Genomic DNA, 22,840 nt, shown 5'->3' on the forward strand with positions numbered 1-22,840 from the left:
CGCAGTCGCTGCTGCTGCTGCCCAAAACCGCTAGCGACAGCCGAAGAGCCGAACAAACTCGCGCACGACGACGATCAGCCAAAACGAAGCAACGACGACGACGACGACAGCAGCAGCCGCAACTTTGTTGCTCTCTCACAAATGCGCTCTCTCGCGCTCTCCGTATGTTGCGCTTCTCTCTCTTTTTGGCTCTTTCACGCTGTCTGCAATTTTATTTGCCTGCGCCTGCTAGTCTGGCTCTGCGCTGCGCTGCGCTCTCTCGCTCTCCCTCTCTCTCTCTGTGCTGTGCTGTGCTGTTGATGTTGCGCTCTCTCTTGATGTTGCGCGCTGCTTGCGCTTGCGTTGGCAGCGCTGCCAACGTCGATTGCGCTTTAGTTTATTTATTCAAGCGACCGATACCGTGTGTGGACATTATTTTTCTAAACGTTCGCAACCGCACAACAAACACACACACCGACACGTAACGACACACGCAAGTCGTCATCGCAAACACACACATATACGCAAGCAGCGACAGCGCAAGCAGCGGCGCAGCAGCCAACAGAGCCCATATACTCGCCGTGTGCGCCCCGTGAGCTATCTAGTAGATAAAAACTCGCCGACTCGCCGACAACAAGCAACAGACAACAGTCAACAATCAGCCAAGAGGCAACCAACACTCACACACACACACACGCACACTCACACTTCAACACACTCTTAACAACAACAATCTAAAGTAAATGAATTCTTTTTTTCCATAAATGTGCAAAAATTGTGTATTAACAAAATTGCAGTCAAAAATGCAAATCGAAGATTAACAAAAAAAATCAATTATTAAGATTATTGTCGAATTCAATTACAAAATTTCGGTGGCAAAAATAAAGTGCAAGCAAAACGAAGAAGCGAAAAAAAAACACAACTGAAAAAAAGGCAACAAAAAAACACGCGTGTGTTATCTAATCGTAAATACAGAAGAGAGAGCGAGAGAGAAAGAGTACAACAAAAGTCTAAAGCGAGTAATAAAAATAATTATAATAATAATAATGATATACAAATATCGGAAATAAAAGCGAATTGCTCAAGAAAAGTCGAAGAAAGCAATAACAACAACAACAACAACACAACTTTCGAGTGTTTTTGCGGTAAAAAAAAAAAACGGTTAACGGTAAACGGTTCGGGTTCGGATTCGGTTCGGTTTCTCGGTTTTCGAATATAAAACAACAGATATATTTTCATAACGTATTTTTTTACTGTTTGTAATCAATTTATTTTTTTTTCTTTGCTGTGCTGTGACTAAAACAAAAAGTTCTTAACGAAAACAAAAAACAAATCCAAATCAAAAATGAATGATAATAATAATAATAATAACGCCGCCTTGGCCACGGCCACAGGAACAGTGCAAACCCTGGAGAACAACAACAACAACAACAGCAGCGAACAAACAACAGGAGAAAACAACAACACATCGAACCACATCGCATCACATTATCAGAGCAAATTGCATCACCTGCTGCTTGTGGCGCTTCTCATCTGCCTGTCCAGTGTGACCAGCTGGCCCCAAACGGTGCAAGCGCGACGTCATGCTCCGCTCATGTTCGAGGAGGCCGACACGGCCAGACGTTCCAATAGACCAGCTGGTAAGTCCAATTCTATATAACTATATAACTATATCACATTGCATTGCATAAGTTGAGAACTCAGATTGCGCATACGCAGGGGCGTACACAAAAAAAAATAACCTGCGAGGGTTTTTCCCTCACTACGCAGGTACTCAGGTTCCTTAGGTCTCTCTTAGGTCTCTTCAGCCTGCCCCTGGCTCGCACCCTTAATCCCCTAGTTCTGTACAAAATGTTCGTTCGGGGTTTTCCATTCTTGGGTTTCGTTTCGGGGCTGCGTTTTTTTATTGTACTGTGCTAATCCGGAAAACGGGAATTCCCTTCCGCTTGCACTGACCTGACCCAGAAGAGACACAACGGCGACTACCCGAAAACCAAAAACCAAAAAAAGATTTCTTTCTTTCTCTGTGTATTGTGTTTAAGCTGCTTAGTAGCTGTTGCTTTCAATTTGTTACAACTCAGACGCTTGATTAGCTGCATTTCCTGTTTTTGCTACCTTTACCTAGCTAATTCCTTTCGTTTAGTACATTACTCTTATTATTATTATTTGTATTATTATTGTTTCCCCTCTCTCTGCTCTTCTATTGTTTTCAATTAAAAACCGATTGCGGTTTTTTTTCTTTTTATTGTAACGACTTTGAGCCGCTTCTCATCTTACACATGCAAAAAATACGCTTGCTGATGATGATGATGATGATGATGAGTGTAGTGCTCAATAAACTGTAACTAACCACGCTAGAACAAAAGTCTTTAATGCAAACAATCTATTTCCATCTCTAGTTATGTTTTACTTAATTTCACTGCAATTCATAGTCGTTTAACCAAAGTGATTCAGTTTGAATGAGGTTAACTTTTGATTAAACTGCATATTCTTATGATTAGTTGCACGATGTGAAGTTTCAAAGCATTCCTACGTCGTTTAAGTGAAATTCGAATCTAGAAATGAGGCTAGAACTTATTATTTCGCGTAACTAACCACGCTAGAACAAAAGTCTTTAATGCAAACAATCTATTTCCATCTCTAGTTATGTTTTACTTAATTTCACTGCAATTCATAGTCGTTTAACCAAAGTGATTCACTTTGAATGAGGTTAACTTTTGATTAAACTGCATATTCTTATGATTAGTTGCACGATGTGAAGTTTCAAAGCATTCCTACGTCGTTTAAGTGAAATTCGAATCTAGAAATGAGGTTAGAACTTATAATTTCACGCTAGAAACAAACTCTTTGTGGCAAACAACTTATTTCCATCTTTAGTTATGGTCCACTTAATTTCACTGCAATTCATAGTCGTTTAACCAAAGTGATTCACTTTGAATGAGGTCAACCTTAGCTTAAACTGCGTAATCTCTTCAGTACTTGCTATAAGTAAAATTTCAAAGCTATCCTAAGTCGTTTAACTAAAAGTAGTACTCGCAAATGAGACTAAAACAGATTATAATGTTTGACAACAAAGTGGGGGAAAGGGAACTGACTATTCATTCAAATTGTTAATGGTAGATATGTAAACCGTTATTAGACGAGTATGGGTCATAAAACTTGAACGAAATGATCGTTGATCGTTAACACAAAGGCGAATAACAACTTAAGATTGGTTCAACTTCATAACTTAAAGAGCTAAAGAGCCGGAGAAACAAATCAATGGCTTATCACGGCCACCCACACAACAACGTATGAGGAACGGACAGACAGACGGACGGACGGACGGACAGACAGACGGACGGACGGACGGATAGCGACACCCATTGCACCCACCGAGAGTTGATGGATGTGGAGAGCAGAGAGTGCTAATTAAAAGCTCAGCATAATTTAGTCGTTAGTCGTGGCCCACAGACCCGCGCTAGACAACAAATTCGGGCAACGGCAAATGCCACCAACACACAACATGGCACAACAAACACACACACACACACTCAGCCTTATAATTTTTTTAATGAATGAAAAACCAACGCAAACACACTCGCTTTTCGGGGAGTACGAAATAGGGAAGTAGGGGGGGAAAGAGATGGAGGTAGGCTAATCAAACATCAGCAACCACGCACGTTTCGAGTGTGCGAAAGAGAGAGGGAGACACAGAGAGAGAGAGAGCGACGTCTGTCTGTGATCTGGCCAACTACTAACTACCAATTCGTTTTGTTCATTTCGCATTTAATTTAGCTGATTAACAAGCGTTCCCCCTAACCCCCTCTTCTGAGCTGCCTACATGCTGTTTTCCCCCCTCCCCTTCCCACTCCCCTCTCAGCTGTTCTCTGCTTGTTTGGGCATTGCTTTTGGCCCATTCGCCATTCGTCAGCATAATTCATTTATTCAACTGTCTGCCGCCCAGTTAGGTGTTAAAAAGTTGTTAACTTATTTTTAATGAATGCGTGTAAAAGACAACAACACACAACACAACACAGCACAGACCACAGCAACAACAACAGCAACAACGTTGGCGACGACGTCGACGAAAATCAAGATGTGCCTACGTAAAGCAGCAAAACGAGACGGAGACGACGACGATGAAGCGTTCCGTTTTGGCATCTCGGCAAACATATCCATGATCTTTAACGAATACAACAAGAAGATGAAAAGCAACAACAACAACAACAACAACAACAACGAAACACGTTAAAACGTTAAGTCGCAGTCTCAGCCACAGTCGAAGTCGAGAGTCAGACTCAGACTCAGAGCAACGACGTCTGTCAGACGCCAAAAGTTTTGCCTTCTTTTTTTTGTACCCCAACGATTTTTTGTTGTTTTCTTATACACTTTCCATTTGGGAGTCGCTCGCTTTTCAGCCTTTTATGGCAAATGTTAATAAACTTTCATATTTTCATTATTTTGCACATTTTGACAGATGTTAAATTTTTCATTTCGAAAATTTTAACTAATTTTCAATTTTTTCAATACTTTAATATTTTCGATTATTACAATCTATTATATTTTGTAAATTTTGAACATTTATTTCACAAATATTTACCGATTTTCATATTTTTTTTTTCAATATTTTGTATTTTTCGAATTTTATTTTATTTTGCAAAATTTTGACAAACTTTTAATGTTTTATTTAGAAAATTAAAAAAAAAAATTAAATTGATCACTACCAAAAATAGTCTTTGGTATATTTTTATTAGTATTTTTGCGGTATATATGAGTATAAGCAACACAATGCGGTATTATTCTGAAATTATACCAAAAAATATACCATTAAAATACTGAAATATACTGAAATGATATATTGCGATTTAGTTATACATTCGAAATATACCAAATATAGCCTGCGGTATATTTCAGTATTTTCATTGTATATTGTTTGGTATATTTTAAAAATAATACCGTAATTTTGTGGTATATAATTTGGTATACTTTAAGAATAATACCGAACTGTTTTGCTCTCATTCTGGTATTTCACAGTCAATCATACTCTAGAGTAGCTTTCTTACTTGCTTTAATACTTTTCTTAGTGCTGAGGGCTTTGCTTTTTCTATATATCACTTTTCAACAAGTTCAATTTATAGGTTTTCTTTGCATTAAGTTAAGTTTATACATATGTATTTTTTGGGTAAGCGCATTTAAAGTGCGTCTAGTTGAGCTTCATTTTAGTGTGTTCGTTGTTTTGGGGCTGTCGCGACAGCCTCCCAAAAACGAATGAGCCTTCCGTCTGTCTGTCCGTCCGTCTGTCTGTCTGTCCGTCTGTGCTGTGCTGTGCTGTCGTCGTCGTCAGTGTCAGTTGCATGTCAGGCAGGCAGTCGAAAACGAAAAACGAAAAACGAAATGCAACCAATTTGTTGCCGGTTGCAACAACGGCAAAACAACTGCAATATAACTGCAACAACATTGCCACAGCCTTTTTTGGTTTGGCTTCGAGACGAGGCGTCGCCATCCTCTGCGATGCGATTGCAAACTTAACTTGCGGCGGCTTAACTTGGCTTAGCTTCGATGTCTCTGTGTGTGTGTGTGTGTGTGTGTAGGCAGAGGAAGCACTTAATGCCCACAAAAGTGTCAAATTGCAGCAGAGAGTTCGAGTTCGACTTCGACTTCGTTCGAGTTGCAGTTCGAGTTTTTCGCTTTTTTTTCTTCGAGTTTTTTTTTTCGGCTCGCCCACCCAAAAATACAAAAAAGAAAAGCCAGACGCATGGCTAGAAAAAAAAACAACCGATTGTGTGTGTGTGTGTGTGTGTGTGTTAATTAATTTGACTCTGTTTTTTTTTTTGTCGATTTTGGCTGCCGCGTAGGCAAATAAGATACAGATACAGATACAAAGATACATCCCCAACAGAGCTCGGTTGCTACAGATACGCTTCACAGATTTCGTGGGTTTCAGTTTCAGTTTCAGCTATTTTTTTTTTTGGCATTTCCGCTCCGCAAGTTGGAGCAACAAGAGGGGGAAGGGAGAGGAGGAGAAGCGAATGCAAATGAAATGCGAGTTTGATTTTCATCGTCATTTCATTTTTAGTTTTTCATTGATGAATTTATTCGATGACGAATTATATTGCACCAAACGCACAACAACAAATATTCACGGCAGTTGCCACTTGCCTCTTGCCACTTGCCACTTGCCACGTCGCGTTTGCTCTACTCGCAATTTCACATCGCCGCATTTCGCATTCTTGTCATGCATTAATTATCAAGGCGCAATCAGCGCCTCTTTTTTGTTGTTGTTGTTGTTGTTGTTGTTGTTTTTGCTTTGCAGCATTCTAAATAACTTACGAGATTTTTCCTTTTTGTTGTTGTTGTTGTTGTTCGGCTGCGCATCATCAAAATTGTGCATCTCTGATACGAACAGCAGCAGCCTTTGCAGTCAGTTTCTATGATGTGTTTTACATGTGCAACTGTTTAGACATTTTCTTTCGCAAATTTCCCAATTTGTGCACCGACTTGCAAAATACCCTCGAAAGCACATTAAAGCTTTTACATGAATCACATTTATGATGCTACTAATCATTGCACTTTAGGTTAATTGTCAGTCAAAAGCTGTTAATCCATTCTCTCGACTTTGAAACTCTTCTACTCAAACACACAAAAAGCACATTAAAGTTTTGAAATTAGTGTGTGCCTTTTTAATCACATTTGTGATTAATCTAAGCTGTCAAAAGCTGCTAAAAGCTCTCCAACATAGAATTTCCATACAGTCGACTCTGATTCCGTTCTACTCTAGCACAAAAAGCACATTAAAGCTTTTCAAAGCATTGCAAATTTGTTATGTTGCCTGTCAAAAGCTGTTGACAGCTAACCGAAATTGAATTTCCATTCTATGGACTTTGAAACTGTTCTACTCAAACACACAAAAAGCACATTAAAGTTTTTAAATTAGTGTGCGCCTTTTTAATCACATTTGTGATCAATCAGAGCTGTCAAAAGCTGCTAAAAGCTCTCCAAAACAGAATTTCCATACTGTCGACTCTGATTCCGCTCTACTCTAGCACAAAAAGCACATTAAAGCTTTTCAAACCTAACAGCTTTTACATTGATCACTTTTTGTACCTTTCTAAGCATTGCAAATTTGTTATGTTGCCTGTTAAAAGCTGTTGAAAGCTAACTCTAAAGCTCATGCAAGCTCTCAATTTCATTTAAGCAAGCTTAAAGCTGCTTATTTTAGTAAATTCTTGAACTTTAAATGTCAATTGTGTGCATTCTCTTGCATTCTTTTTGTTCAATCAAGTCGCGTGCAACGCGCGATCATCATCATCATCATTATCATGAACGTCATCAGCAGCTGCCCCCAGCCCTCAGCCTCCCCTCCCTCTTCTCTGCTTCCTCTTTTCCTGCAAAAGACTAAATAGAATAACAACAACAACAACAAACACACATCCTTAGAATATTTGTGCAACTTATCAGCGCATTTAAAATTAGCAACAACAACAACGTACTTTCGTCTGCTGCTTCTGCCTCTGCCGCTGCTTGCGTCTGCGTCGCTGCCAGCGTCGCTGTTCACGTCTCTGCCTGAACTTTTGACGACATCTGCGACGACGGGGCAAAAATCGCAGTCGCGTGATTTGTTTTGTAAATGAGGAAAAATGCAAAACTAAAACCAAAACCAAAAAGCTCAACAACAACAACAACAACAAGAGAAATACGCTAAAAACAAAACCAAAAAAGCACAAAACAAAACAAAACAACAAAAAAATAAAAATAAAAATAGTCATTGAACATGTTTACGGCCGCCAGAGACGTTGCCAGTTGCCTTTTGCCTCTGTTCCAAAATAGCCAACACACACACACACACACACCAACACACACACTTTAACACACACACACACTCCAACACACACACACACAGAGAGCAACACAGACAAGGGGGAGAAATTAGCTGCTTTGGTAGACCAAGCGCAAATTGTCTAAACAAATTTCACAGACACGAAAAAATAATTGCAACCGCGTTCGATCAACACTGCCTCACAGCAAGCAGCGCACACACACACACAACAAACTCAACACTGCAGCAAAATGCACACACACACAATTTTTGTATAGAAAATTATGCGCAGCAGTCGAAGAAAATTCAAGCAAAATTCACAAATTTCTCTCGTATGAAGTTCGTGCTATTATTATTATAAAATTCTTTATTTAAAAACGATTTTTAATATAGAAAAATCTATATAATCTTTGAATATTATCGTTTTAAACATTTTTGAGTTATATTAAAAAAAAAATGATTTGATTTTTCCACATTCCATTGCCAATTTCTTCTTAGTCTGCTCATTACATTACATCTTTCAAAACTTTCGACATGAAATTTTAAGCGCCAATCTTCCATTAAACATTTTTCGATTTTTCCAAAATGTTTGTGTGCCTTTTAAAGTCAGTCAAAGCTAATTAGTTATAGTTAAGTCTTCTTTCAAAGTTTTGAATCTATTCAATATTCCATTCAATATTGAAGCGCCAATCTTCCGTTTAAGCTGTTAATTTCTTCTTCAAAATGTTAAGTACAAATTTCCCAAAATATTTAACGTTTCTGGAATCTGTCATTCTATTAATGTCGGATTTAAATATAAGTTCTTTAACTTTACAGTCACTCTTAAACCTAGTTAGTTAGTATTAAAACTTCCTTTAACACTTTGACTCAATTAACTTCAATTTGAAATGCCAATCTAATGAGAAGAATATTATTAATTATTATTATATACTACTTTCAAAACTTTCGACTATTCGCGTCAAATTTGCCAATCTTATATTTGAAATGTAAATTTCCGGAACTTAACTTCCTTCACTCAACTGTCTGAATGTTATGTTAGTTCTTAGCATTAACTGGATATACATATTTGACGTTCTCTTTAAAGTCAGTTTTAGGTTAGTTCTTAACTTAAACCTTAAATTAGTTCTTCAACTTTCCCAAAGCTAGTGAGTTAGTTTTAAGACTTCTATCAAAACTTGCGACTCTTTACAACTATTTCCGTAATTCCTTCCTTAAAGTTTTAGGTTAGTTCTTGAACTTTACAGTCTCTCCCAAAGTTTGTGCCTTTCTTCTTTGCCTTTCTTCTTTGACTACGCTTCGAGCAACCCTTTTTTTTTTCTTGTTTTGTTTTTGCTAGCGAATATATTGAGTATATGGCAAAGCATGAACGATTCGAGTCGAGTCGCGAGTCGCGTCGCCTCGTCACCGGATGCGGTTCAGTTATATCATCTATATATACTATATATGTATTGTATGTGTATAAGATATATAAATTGTATTCTGGGTTATGTGTGATGGGCCACCAAACTTTGCTTGGCTAATTGCATAGCAATTGTCACTCATTATGATTGAGCTGCTCCCCACCCCCCTTCCCCACACTTCTCTTTCGTTTGCCTCTTCCTCTTTGACTTCCTTCTGCGCTCTTTTTGTTGTTGTTGTTGTGTGTTTTACATAAGCAGCACAATGTTTTTCGTTTCATTAGTTTGTTCGTTCTTTTTGGGCAATTGTTGTTGCCAAGGCAGCAGCAACAGCAACAACAACAACAACAACAACCGTTGAACGAGCCCCTTTTCGTATGTGTGTGTGTGTGTGTGTGTTGTTAGCGATCGACGCGCGCGACTTTTGCTAGCGACTTTAAACGCGCATCGCTCGCTGCGGCTTTTTCACTTTTGAACTTTTTTTTTTCGGTAATGAGAATATTTTCGTAGTGTCAAAGGAGGTGCAGATGAGAGAGAGAGGGGGGGGGGAGGGAGGGGAGTGGGGAGTGCTGTCTACAGGGCGTGAACAACACACACACACACACACACACATATATGTTGTGTGTGTTTGTCCATCGCCAACGACTTTTTTTGTTTGCCGCCGTCGTCGTCTGTTTGCACTCTCTCTTGCCTCCTCCTCCCCCTCTCCACCTTTCCCCACTCTCCCCCCTCCACCATCAGCGTTCTCTATCTCGTCTCACACCTACCGCAGCTGTCATAAATTATCAAGAACAAGCAAGCCAAAGAAAAAAAAGACTCCCAACTTCGCGGCGGCCGCACTTAATCAGCCATTAGAGATCTCTTCATTTCTCTGCGAGTCAAAACCAAAAAAAAACAAAAAAACAACCGAGGAAGGAAGAAGAAATACTTCAAATTGAACGACTAAGAAACTACCCTGGGTTTCAAGTGTGACCGTACTATGCAGCTAAAGTGAGAAAAGCTGCAACTATGCATTGCTTTCATATTAATGACATTCCTTGCTTCAGTGTGACCATGCTTGTTATACGATAGTATGATCAAGTGAGACCGTACTATTCCATCTGACAAAAACTTTTACTTGACAAGCATTCATAAACATATCATGCAACTAACATATTCCTTGCTTGCCATGTCTCAAATACCATCATAGTAAGCATTAGTGTGACCATGTCATGTGAGAATAGCTTGTAATAAGATACGTCTCAAGTGTGACCGTGCAACAAACGTACTAATGTGACCATTCCATTTGAGAAAAGCCGCGACTTGACAAGCTTTCATAATCAAGTCAAGCCAAAAAAAGACATTCTTTGCTTGCTGGGTGTTAAGTGTGACCGTAGTAAGTAGTAGTGTGACCATGTCATGGTAAAAAGCTTTGACTTTGCATTGCTTTCATATTCATGTCATCCATAAAAGACATTCTTTGCTTTCTAGGTCTCAAGTGTGACCGTACTAAGCATTAGTGTGGCCATATTTTGTTTAAAAAGCTTTGACATTGCATTGCATTCCTATTCATGTCATGCATTCAAGACATTCCATGCTTTAGTGCGACCAAAGCTTGTAATAAGTTATTTAGTGTGACCATATTTTAACAGCAAATGATTGAAATCATTGATTGATTGATTGAATGCACCTTAAACGAACTATTTTGTATGCAGTCTTTTATTTGATGCCACCCTCTTTGCTCTGACTCACTTTTTACAGGGTATGTGCAACTGTGAAATGCAGCGCGCAAACATTTCGAAGCGTTGCTGTCGTTGTGCTTTGTTAGCTTTGCACTTAAATAATTTAATTGCTTATAAAATAAATAAACTGGGGCGCGGTATGACGAGAGAGAACCGAATGTGTGTGTCTGAGTGTGTGTGTGTGTGTGTGTGTGTTTGTCGCTTTTCCACCGAATGCATTTTCCAAAAATAAAATCACAAGTGAAAAGGCAAAACACTCGTATATATAATTTTTTTTTTTTTGTTTGGTTTACTTTAGACAGCGACTTGTTCATAATAATAAATATTTGTGTGCGCTTTCTTTTTGTTGTTTGCCGCAACGATCGATCGATCGATACGATCAGCGATACGATCAACGATTCGATTTGATTGATTGCCCCCATTGACTGATTGACAGTTCAACACTTGCAGCTGTCAAATTTGTGAGCAACGCCAACAACAATCAATCTGTGGGCGTGGCACAGCAAAAGTTTCGTATTTATTATTTCGGTTTTTTTTTCCGTTTTTTTAAGTTAATCGCTCATCGTCGTATTTTATTGCATTTTATGAGCGACAACGTTGAGCTTTAACTTTTGCGCTAATTATTTTGCAACAATTTAATGAAGGCGCAAAAACAGAAATAAACATTTTAAAAGAGCCAAAGAAATGACTAAATGACTGACTGACTGACTGACTGACTGACAGTGTTCTATATAGCGCACAGACCATGGCTATATGCTAAAGTTGATGCCGATGCTGATCTGTGCTGATCTTTTAACTCAATTAAAAGCGCGCAACGCAGCCAACGAAACGAAAACTTGCCTCGACTCAAAGTTACCCTAGAAAAGCAGTCTTCTTCTTCTTCTCTTTTTTTGTCACATTTTCAAAGGCATCTCTTTGCGTGCGTAGTATTTGGGACTACAAAAAAAGAAAAGAAAAGAAAAGAGAGAGAAAATACAGAACGACAAAGTGCGCCAAAGTGACGCCTCTGCCGCAGTCAGCGTCGACGTCAGCAGCGAGGTTCTGCGTCATGTGAGTCAGCAACGCATTTGGCAAGAGACACACAAGCGAACAAAAACAAAAACAAAAGCAAAAGCAACAAAGAAAGGCAAAAAAAAAAAGGCAAAATTCAGTGCGCTGCAAACAAATGACCACAGCAAGACCAAAGACACTAATACACACGCACACTAATACACACACACACTAATACACACACACACTAGTACACACACCAATACACACACACACATACAGTGGGGCCACGTGTTGGCGATGTTTATTAGAAGTTGAAATGCCTGTCGCTGCCTTTTGACTGTAATTAGCACATTGTGCGACTGCTTTTCATCTGTTTGTTTGTTTGTTGCACACACACACACATATACACACACACATTTATACACACACACATGTGTTGCAAGCACATATTGTCTCTGTTGTTACCACGTAACCAACCCAAAATTGCACATTGCTCAATTCGCATATTTTGGGATGAGCTTTTGCTTAAGCAAAACTTGAGCTTTAGCTTAATGAAGCTTTAGCTGAAACGTTGCCTGTAGCTTTTTTCGCAGTCTATTCTTATTCTTATTATTACTCAATTGTTCTTTTATATCCACAAATATGTTTGGCTGAGCTTTTGCTTAAGCAAAACTTGAGCTTTGGCTTAAAGAAGCTTTAGCTAAAACGTAGCCTGTTGCTTTCTTCGCAGTCTATTCTTATTCTTATTATTACTCAATTGTTCTTTTATATCCACGAATATGTTTGACTGAGCTTTTGCTTAAACGAAACTTGAGCTTTGGCTTAACGCAACATTACAAAATATGTAGCTTATACTGTGTGCTTATTTCATATTCTGTTCTTAGTGTGTTGAGCTTTTCCAAACTTATTATTCAGTCATACTTTTATATCCATGAACTTAGTGGATCGATTAAACTTTGTTAAGCTGGCGAGTTGCTTAACATGAAGTTGGTGCTTCAAGAGCTTTGTTAAGTTTGCAAGTTTGAAATGAAATCAGTGTTTCAACTGTTTTTGTTAAGCTTTCAGTTGCTTTATAGTTTAAGCAAATTTTTAATAATTCAATTAATTAGCTGCTTTGAAAAGCTTTAAGCAACTTAATGATATTAAGCAGTTTTTAGAAGTTACACTTTTGCTAAGCTTTAAGTTGCTTTTTAAGTTGCACTTTCAGTTGCTTGAAAAGCTTTAAGCAACTTTCGGCTATTAAACAGCTTTAGGAAGTATTGAAGTAATTGCAGTTGTTTTAAAAGCTTTAAGCACATTTTCTTCAGCTTCTTTAATTGCTGCAGCCTTAATTTGTTGCTTGTGTGTGTGTGTGTGTGTGTGTGTGTCAATGCACTGCCAAAAATAAAACAGCAATGCGAACAAAAAGGCGTAAATTTATTTGTAGATCTTTCGTCTGAAATGCAAATTATAAATAACACACGTCTCCTCTTCTCTCTTTCTCTCTCTCTGTGACGCTCTCTGAATGCACTTGTATACAAGAGAGAGAGAGAGAGAGAGCAAGAGGGAGTGCCACGCCCCGCATTTTTGGCATTATTGTTACGCTGTGCATCGATGAATGAATTTGGCACAAACAATAAATTCAGTCTGGAAATGATTTCTTTGCTTTGCCAAATGCCAAAATCAAAACACGAAGAATACTATAAGCTAAGCCATAAATCAAATCAAGTCTAGACAAAATGCAGCAAATACATAAAATACATACATATATATAGTCGATGCTTTTTTGCATGGACAAATAAAGAGCGATAGATCGATCAGTGCATAATTAACAGCTGGCTTTTAGTTGCTGATGAGTTTGTTGGCTCTCGACTCAACGATCAACGGAAATGAGGGGCGGGTCGGCAAAACGGCAAACAACAACAGCAAACAGCAAACAGGAAGAGGAAGAGCGAGAGACTGCGTTAACATTGCAAAAGCAAAAGCAAAAGCAGAAGCAGAAGGCAAAACTCGCAATGTTATTGGCTGCACAGCTGCTGCAAACGGAAGCAGCGACGTCGGCAGCGGCAGCAAGCAACATTTGTAGCTGTAAAGCTTGGCAACATTTGCTGCCAACGCACGCAGCGCCAATGCAAACATTTCATGCCTGGCAACATTTGTAGTGCTGCACTGTTTTGTGCTGTAAAGCTTGGCAACATTTGTGATGCCAATGTTGCCAACATTTACTACGAAGTGTTGCCAACATTTAAATGCTGTAAAGCTTAGCAGCATTTTGTTGCCAACGCAGCGAGTGCAATTATATAAGTGGAAACCCAAAAAAAAAGAAAAAAAAAGAATGATAGAAAAATACTTAATACATATTTAACATTTTGGCGACTCTTATATGTATATAAGAGAGTGAGTGAGAGGAGAGAAGAGGAGAGGAGACACACACATACACATAAATATTTATAAATCTATTGCGCGTAAATCGGCAGCTTGTATCAAAGGCGATTCCGTTGTCTCTCTTCTCGCTGATTAAATTTCTATTGTTGTTGCTTGCATTTAAATTGTGTTTCTTTATTTTCGCACGCAAATAAAACTGGCGCCAATGAAAGCAACAACAACAGCAGCAGCAACAACAACAACAACAACAACAACAAATTATAATAAGACCGCCACTTGATAAACGTCGCGCGTCGTTAGCGCCACTTATCACGTATACGCCATGTCGGGCAATGCCGCCCCTGCTTGTTCGGCTAAGGTTGCCGATGTTGTTGTTGTTGTTGTTACCGTTGTTGTTGTTGTCACTGCTGAGGTTGTTTCGTTGTTGCTCTGATGTTTGCCTGGGCGTTGTTTTCATTTTTTCTTCTTCTTTTTTTCTCTGCTTAGATAGTTGATTTCTTGTTGCTGCCTTTTTTCTTCTTTTAAATTTTTTTTTTAGTTTAGTTTATTGGTTTTGTTTTTTCGGTGATTTTTTTTTTTTGTGTGTTTTAGTTAATCAGTTGTAGCCCAGTTTCTGCCAGCGTTGCTTTTCAATGATAACGCCAAAAGTTGAGCAACTGCAAGAAGCAGAAGCAAAAGCAACAAAACAATCCATCAAGCAAGCAAGCAAGCAAAAAAAAATACGCGCTGATATTTACGCCCCATTCATTGCCATCGATTTTAACTATTCCACTTAATACCCTCGACGATCGATTGCGGCGGCATATTAGCGAGAAATTTAGCTTGAAAAAAGCCAAATTCATGGCATAGAAATCATTGCTTTCTTTAGCTATTTTTATATTTTTCATTTTGGAATTTATTTGCCAACTTTTACGCAGCATTCTTGCAAAATGTAGCAATTTAGCTTGAAAAGAGCCAAATTAAAAGCCATTTTGTTCATTTTCCATTTTGGAATTCGCTTTTAAACATTTGCAGAGTATTTTTTAGTCCAGCAATTGCAATATTAGCAAAAAAAAAAAACAAAGAAATTACATAATTAGCAATTTAGCTTGAAAAGAGCCAAATTAAAAGCCATCTTGTTTATTTTTCATTTTGGAATTCGCTTTTAAACATTTGCAGAGTATTTTTTAGTCCAGCAATTGCAATATTAGCAAAAAAAAAACAAAGAAATTACATAATTAGCAATTTAGCTTTAAAAGAGCCAAATTAAAAGCCATTTTGTTCATTTTCCATTTTGGAATTCGCTTTTAAACATTTGCAGAGTATTTTTTTGTCCAGCAATTGCAAAATTAGCAAAAAAAAAACAAAGAAATTACATAATTAGCAATTTAGCTTGAAAAGAGCCAAATTAAAAGCCTAGAATTCGTTTCTTTCTTTAGCTATTTTTCTGTTTTATTTTAGAATTTACTTTTGAGCTTTAAAGATGTATTTTTTTATTCGTGACTTTGCAAAATTGGCAAATTAGCTTGAAAAAAGCTGAATTAAAGCCATTTTTTCTACTTCGGAATTTATTTTTCACACTTTTACGCGGTATTCTTTAGTCGTACAACCCGTGTCATTTATTTTGGGAATTTCTATTAAGTATTTTGAATGTATCTATTTGGATTTCGTTGTGTTTTTTTTCGTTTTTTTTGCGCGCTCGTTGTGTTTTTTTATGGCTGATGTGTGGCGCCAAAGAGTTTAAAGTTTTAGCATTTGTAATTTTTTGGAGAGACGAGAGACTGTGTGCGCCTGGTAATTAAAATATATTAATAATTTAACGCGCTTTTGCCCGATTTGCATACCAAATAACAGCGCCACACAAAATGCCATCCAATTAACAACACCGAACAGCAGCAACAGCAACAACAATAAAACACAAAATGCCGCTAATGAAATTGAGTCTAAAAGTCAAATCTTGCCCCCCTTCTCCCTCCCTTCCCCTCCACTCCCTTCCCCTCACCCCTGCTAACAACTTGACACTTGCTGGCGCCACTTTTTTTTTCTGTTTCATTTGTAAAATTGTAAAAACGCTGGCTGCCGGAAACGATATTTGAATGTGGCGCCAGCTAGCAACATTTGTTGCTGCCGCTTGGCAACATGTTGCAATACGTAGTCTCCTTCCACCTCCCTCTCCCCCTCTCCCTCTTAACTTTTCCATTCCCATACTCGCATTGACATTGACTAAATTTCATTTATATGGGCAAATGCAATTAACTCTGGCGCCAGCATTTTCAACAAAACCAAAAAAAAACCATAAAATTTTATATTTAGACAAATGGACTTTTATAGCCAGAGAGCAACAACAACAACAACAACACAACTGGCAATTGATGCAATGCAATTTAATTCATATAGACAAACTCTATTTGCTTTTTTGTTTGATTTTTAATTAATTTTATATTTGTTTTTCCATCTTTTCTTTGCAGTAACCGAATGTCAATTTGGCAAAGTTCTTCGTGAATTGGGCTCCACTTGGTATGCGGATCTTGGGCCTCCTTTTGGTGTCATGTATTGCATCAAATGCGAATGCGTTGCGGTAAGTCAAAGCTTTTTATTTGTATTTGTATTTGAGTTAAGTTTAAGAGGGAACAACACTTCATGAGTAAGCTTTCAGAAGCTTTAGCTAGGAAGATTTCAATCAGCTTCTAGCAACTTATCAAAGCTTTCAAACAAAATACAGCGAGAAAGCTGCAGAAAGTTTTGACAAAGCTTTCGATCAAATTCAAAATCAAATTTTAGCATTTTAACAGCAATGTTCAAAGGTGAAAAGTATTTAGTTTAGCCAGCGCAACTTTAAGTGACATTTAATCAACTTGTGTCAAAGCTTTCAGCTGCAAAAATCGAATTGTAGAAGCTTTAGATTAATGTTCAAGTATCTAGTTTAGCCAGCTCAATTGTCAGTGAGATTTCATCATCTTTTGTCAAAGCTTTCAACTGCTTTTAAATGCAGCACAATATGAAATTATGGGAGTTTTAAAGCAATGTTCAAAGAAGCAAAGTAAGTCAATTGGTTTTAGTGAGCTTTCAGCAACTTTCAGCAACAAAGCTGTCAGCTGACAAAGTAAGAAGTTTGCTGAAAGTATTTAGTTGTGTGTTTGTGAAACTTTCAACAGCTTTAAGTAGAGCTTTTAGTAGTTTTTTTCGAGATACTTTTGTATGTATTTTTTTGTGAAACTTTCAGCAGCTTTTGAGTAGAGCTTTCAGCAGTTTTTCAATAAAAACTTGCTGCTTAATAACTGCAACAACATCAACCATTGCATATAGATTTAAGTTACTCATTTTCGAAATACTTTTGTATCTTCTTTTTTTTTGCGCAACTTTCAGCAGCTTTTAGTAAAGCTTTCAGTAATTTTAAAATGATAACTTGTTGCAACAACAACTATTGCATATAGATATGCGTTATTCATTTTGCGAGATACTTTTGTATCTCTATTTTTTTTTATTGTGCGACGGCTGACTGAACAAATTAAGTCAAGTCTGCGCTGATAGGCGGCCAACTAATTGACTAATGACTGCCGACATTTGCTACAAGCGACAAGACAGATAGAACAACACAAGCAACACACACACACACACACACAACGTTGCCAAAAATACTATGAAGAAAGGAAAATAGGAAAAATTATTGGCGAAAAATGTATTTTCACTTAAGTTGGGGCCAAAACGTGGCAATGGAAGGCAAAGAAGAGGCGCATAATTTATGGCATTTTTACGCATGATTAATATTGATTTTAAAGCTCTTTTTATAATGGCGAATGCGACAACAACGACGAATCGTATACTCTATACACACACACACACACACACAGATGATGTACTATAATAGATACTTAGTATCTATGTAGAATCCGAATGCGAATGCGAAGAAACCAAATACCAAACCTTTGCCAAAAACAAATTGAAAATTGCGTTTTCCTTCCCATTTATTGTTGTGGTTGTTGTTGATTGAATTGTTGTTTAAAGCGAATTTTTTTTGCAATTACGTCGACCTACAAAAAACCGAAAAAAACAGCATTGAAAATGTCAAACTTGTGTGTGTAAAAATAACAAAAACAACAACCCAATTTATACACATCAAATATCAAATATATATTATTCTCCCCACTCTCTCTCTCTCTTTCATACTCTATATATCATATATATATATATAAGCAGGCCCCGAATATTAATTGACGCCATAAAGTCTTCTTATTGTTGTTGTTGTTGTTGTTGTTGTTGTTGTCATTGTGCGTCTGCCATCGACCAGACGACCCAGACAGACACAAGCCCAAAAACAAAAAATAAGAGCCCCACAAGTACAACAATATATGTATCTTCAGATCGTACAAATACTGATGATATAGCCAAACAGTTGGCTTCAGACTTCAATCAGATATTTGAGATGTTGCGATATTTAGAATCTTCTTTATAAAAGTACAAATTTATTTGATTTATTTTGAAAGAACTCTTTTAGTTTTTTGAGCAGACTTCAATCAGATTTCTGAGATGTTTCGATATTTAGAATCTTCCCTATTTCATTTTCTTACTACACTACAAATTCATTTTGAAATTCAATCAGATTTTTTAGATATTTCGATATTTTGAATCCTTATTGAATCACACATTCATTTCATCCATTTTCCAAAGAACTCTTTAAGATCTTTGAACAGATTTCAATCACATTTTTGAGATATTTCGATTTGCTTAGAATCCTACAAATTAATTGCATCCATTTTGAAAGAACTCGTTTAGTTCTTTATGTAGACTTCAATCAGATTTTTGAGACATTTCGATATTTTGAGTTGCCCTTTTTACATCCTTATTAAATTACACATTCATTTGAAACATTTCACAGAACTCTTTTAGGTCTTTAAGCAGACTTTAATTAGATATTTTAAAGATACATCTATTTATGCTGATCTATAAAGTAAATATATATATTCCTAATTAGTCATTAACAACCGATACTATATAGACATGTTCGACTGTCCGTCCATCAGAAGAGAAGTAGAAATTATTTAAGAAAAAACTAAGATTCAGTTGCCTGGTCTGACAATATGGTATATTTTACCATACTATAGTATATTTTAAGTGAAATAATATATCAATATACCAGATATAGCCTTTTGTATATTTCAGTATATTTTCGGTATGTTAATTTGGTATATTTTATGAATAATATCGCAGTGTTTTGTATTTATTCGAGCACACTCTTTTTTAACTTTAATTTTCATTGCTCTCATATCAATGCTCTGATATCTAACTCTTTATTAACTGAAATCCCTTCAGGAAAAACCATCTTTTAATCTATAAACTCCCATTCAATCCTGCCTCTAACATTCGTATCTAAATAATGAGTGAACACAGACAACTCGTAAAGTTGTTAAAGCGTCGAGCATTTGCGTTGTTAAGTTGTTTAATGAGTTGGTTTTATTTATGTTTTAATTTGAGCAGTTGTACTTTTGGTTATTAACTTTTCTCTCTCTTTTGCAAATTGTCGAGCTAATTGAAGAGCTGTCTTCTGTCCTCCACTTGAGTGCTCTTCTTTTCAAGAGAGAGAGAGAGAGAGAGGAGAGAGAGGGAACGAAATGATCGTCAGTTAGTCGCAGTTTCTTCGACTCGATTCGCGATTCGCGATTTAATGGACCTGTCCAGCCACTGGGCATTTGGTCATTTGGTCATTTGGCCATTGCATAAAAGTCAGTTTTGTATTAATTAATTATAATTTATGTGGCTGCAAGACTTATAAACGAGCACATCATAAAATGATAGCTGTGCTGCCTTCGCCTTCGCCTTCTGTTCTGTTCTGTTTCTCTTCCTCTTCCTCTTCTCTTCGTCTGTCTGTCTGTCTGTCTGTTTTGCTGTAAGACTTAAGAACTGATATGCCATCGTTAAAAGCAACAACGTTGGCAGGCCAATAAAAATGAATTCATATAAACATCAAAAAGACAACGACACAACACTCTCAGTCAGTCCAGTTTCGACCAACCAACCAGAGATCTGAAATGAATTAACACAAAAAAAAAACAAAAACGGACGCGACAAAAAATAAAATAAAATGGAATGATATAGAAAATTATAAATATATTCATATATTTATATTAAGAAAATAGCAATTTGATTTAGTTCTAAAATTAAAGCAGCGCTAACTCTAAACTAGACAAAAGTGTGTAGTATAGAACACCCAGATACCCTGTAAAACCATGGCGAAATTAGCTGAAATTTCGAGAACTCCTAAAGCATACATTATAATAACTATATACGAAATATAAGCAATGTAACTCTCGTGAGTCAAAAGTTAGGTAACTTCGAAAATACACAAAAATGTCAAGGAATAATGTAAAAATTAGCAAATTATTATCAAACATGAACTTACCAATCAAATTCCAGTTAGTTAGCATCAACCGATGCTGAGTTCACTCGGTCAGTTTGAGCTGCAATGGCATATAAAATGACAGGGTATGAGAGCATAGAAAAGTTTAAACGTGTGTGTGTTGGAATGGCAGCGCTAATTAATTTTGCGGCTACAGAAATTATATAAAAAGTGAATAAAAAAATAAATAAAATATACAGTAATGGGCATCGGGACAGACAGAAGTGACACATTGGCTCATCCACTCAGCATAACTAATGAGATATTATATACATACAAAAATGTTTTCTTTTTGTTGTTGTTGCTAATAAATGTTTTCTTTTTTTTTTTTTTTTTTGCTTTTGCAGATACCGAAGAAGCGACGCATTGTTGCACGTGTGCAATGTCGCAACATTAAGAACGAGTGTCCGCCAGCTAAATGCGATGATCCCATCTCATTGCCCGGCAAATGCTGTAAGACTTGTCCCGGAGATCGTAACGGTAAGTCAAGAAGACATATTATCATATATACATATATAGGATATATACTTTCTCATGCCATCGAGATGCGTCATCAACGCGTCAAAAGCAATCAGAGAGTCTCGGGGATTATAAATTAGGAAAATATCTCAATATTTTGACACATGCAATTGTTTGTTAAGCATCATAAAAAATATCAAAAACATATACAATTGGATTATCAGACAGGCTATAAAAATGATATGACTTGGTGTGTTGCTTGTTGCTTGTAAAGAATTCTGTTGAACTCAATCTATATAGTAGATATATATGCTGTGTATCTATGAATAATTAAGCGTAGCATCCACGGCAGCTGTACAACACTTTTTTTTTTGCTCAGATCACATAATGTCCAATGTATATATATAGAGCATATATATCTGTGATATATATATATATATATATACACAGATATATATGTATGCAGATAGTTCGAGTATGAATCGCACCGCAACGAAACGCGTAAATTGTTTATGAAAAATTACTTGGACCGAAATGAAGGTCAACGCTACGCAATTTATAATTCTTTTTTATGCCATTTCGCTGTGTTTTTTTCCCCTCCATTTTTGTTTTCTTTTTGTCGCCTACCCCCAAACAACATATTTCGATCTCCATACATATAGATCACCTTTCCTTCCCCAAAACGTTTCTCCCTCTCTCTCTCTCTCTCTCTTTGGCTTTTTCTCACAGTCTGTCGCTTGATGTATGTTATTTCACTTTTTTTTTTTTTTGTGTTGTGTGTTTTTTGCATTTATTTATTCGTCGACTTTTTTTGCATGTTTCGTCGTGTTCGGTGTCGTCTGCTCCGATTTATTTTATATCGCACAACTTATGATCGTCCGTTTCGTTTCATTTCGTTGTATGCTGGTGTATTGTGATTAATAATATTATTATTATTATTACTATTCGGGGAACTGGGACTCGCGACTTTTCTTTCAAATTTTCATGTTGATGATGATGTTGGCATTGAGCGCATTCTTCGACTATTCCAACAGAATTTCATCTGTTTTCGGCCGCGCTGATCCCATTGGGAACACACACGTGCCATGCCATTAAAATGTTGTTTTTTGGCTGTCAACAATCAGATCATTACTCAAAATAAACCACAGATGGCAACCCTGAGAGCAAGCAACAAGTTTCAAATTCACAAAAAATACATTTATAAAGCTTTCAATTTGTTTTCAAGTACTTTGGCAACAGCTGGCAACTCTATTTCATGTACTTGGCAACCCTAAAACTGACCAGGTGGCAACGCCAAATTAAAGCTTCTTCAGCTTAACTCGATTAAGTTATAAACAAGTCGAATTTGCAACTCTATACATATTTTTCCTTTTTTCTGGTATGCTTGGCAACCCTAAATTCGTCCAGGTGGCAACGCCAAATTAAAGCTTCTTTAGCGTAACTTGATTAAGTTATAAACAAGTCGAATTTGCAACTCTATACATATTTTTCCTTTTTTCTGGTATGCTTGGCAACCCTAAATCCGTCCAAGTGGCAACGCCAAATTAAAGCTTCTTCAGCTTAACTCGATTAAGTTATAAACAAGTCGAATTTGCAACTCTATACATATTTTTCCTTTTTTTTGTGTGTGCTCGACAACCCTAAAACTGCCTAAGTGGCAACGCCAAAGTCAAGTTTCTTCGGCTTATCTCGATTAAGTTATAAGCAAGCAAAATTAACAACTCAACACGTTATTTCCCTATTCTTTGGCGTGCTT

The 22,840-nt window shown here is 37.0% G+C and overlaps 1 protein-coding gene and 1 long non-coding RNA gene across 3 annotated transcripts in view; one reads left to right on the forward strand and one right to left on the reverse strand.

Annotated features, from left to right (window-relative positions):
• The window catches only part of LOC132795333 (uncharacterized), a 96,674-nt gene that overhangs the window by 40,476 nt on the left and 33,358 nt on the right, over positions 1 to 22,840 (reverse strand). The window contains exon 3 of the long non-coding RNA XR_009633432.1: positions 20,629 to 20,686. This is a non-coding gene — a long non-coding RNA (uncharacterized LOC132795333). The remainder of the gene's footprint in view (positions 1 to 20,628; positions 20,687 to 22,840) is intronic.
• Positions 1 to 22,840, forward strand: part of LOC132795326 (dorsal-ventral patterning protein Sog) — a 46,795-nt gene that overhangs the window by 13,182 nt on the left and 10,773 nt on the right. The window contains exons 2-4 of one of the 2 annotated variants that reach the window (XM_060805979.1): positions 1,289 to 1,619; positions 16,700 to 16,809; positions 20,973 to 21,105. In XM_060805979.1, coding sequence (XP_060661962.1) covers positions 1,325 to 1,619; positions 16,700 to 16,809; positions 20,973 to 21,105 — 538 coding nt within the window. In that variant the 5' untranslated portion in view covers positions 1,289 to 1,324. Of the gene's footprint in view, positions 1 to 423; positions 1,620 to 16,699; positions 16,810 to 20,972; positions 21,106 to 22,840 lie in introns of those variants that run through there. The other variant, XM_060805980.1, reaches the window with a different exon arrangement.

Source organism: Drosophila nasuta, chromosome X (assembly GCF_023558535.2).
Source record: "Drosophila nasuta strain 15112-1781.00 chromosome X, ASM2355853v1, whole genome shotgun sequence".
Taxonomy (NCBI): domain Eukaryota; kingdom Metazoa; phylum Arthropoda; class Insecta; order Diptera; family Drosophilidae; genus Drosophila; species Drosophila nasuta.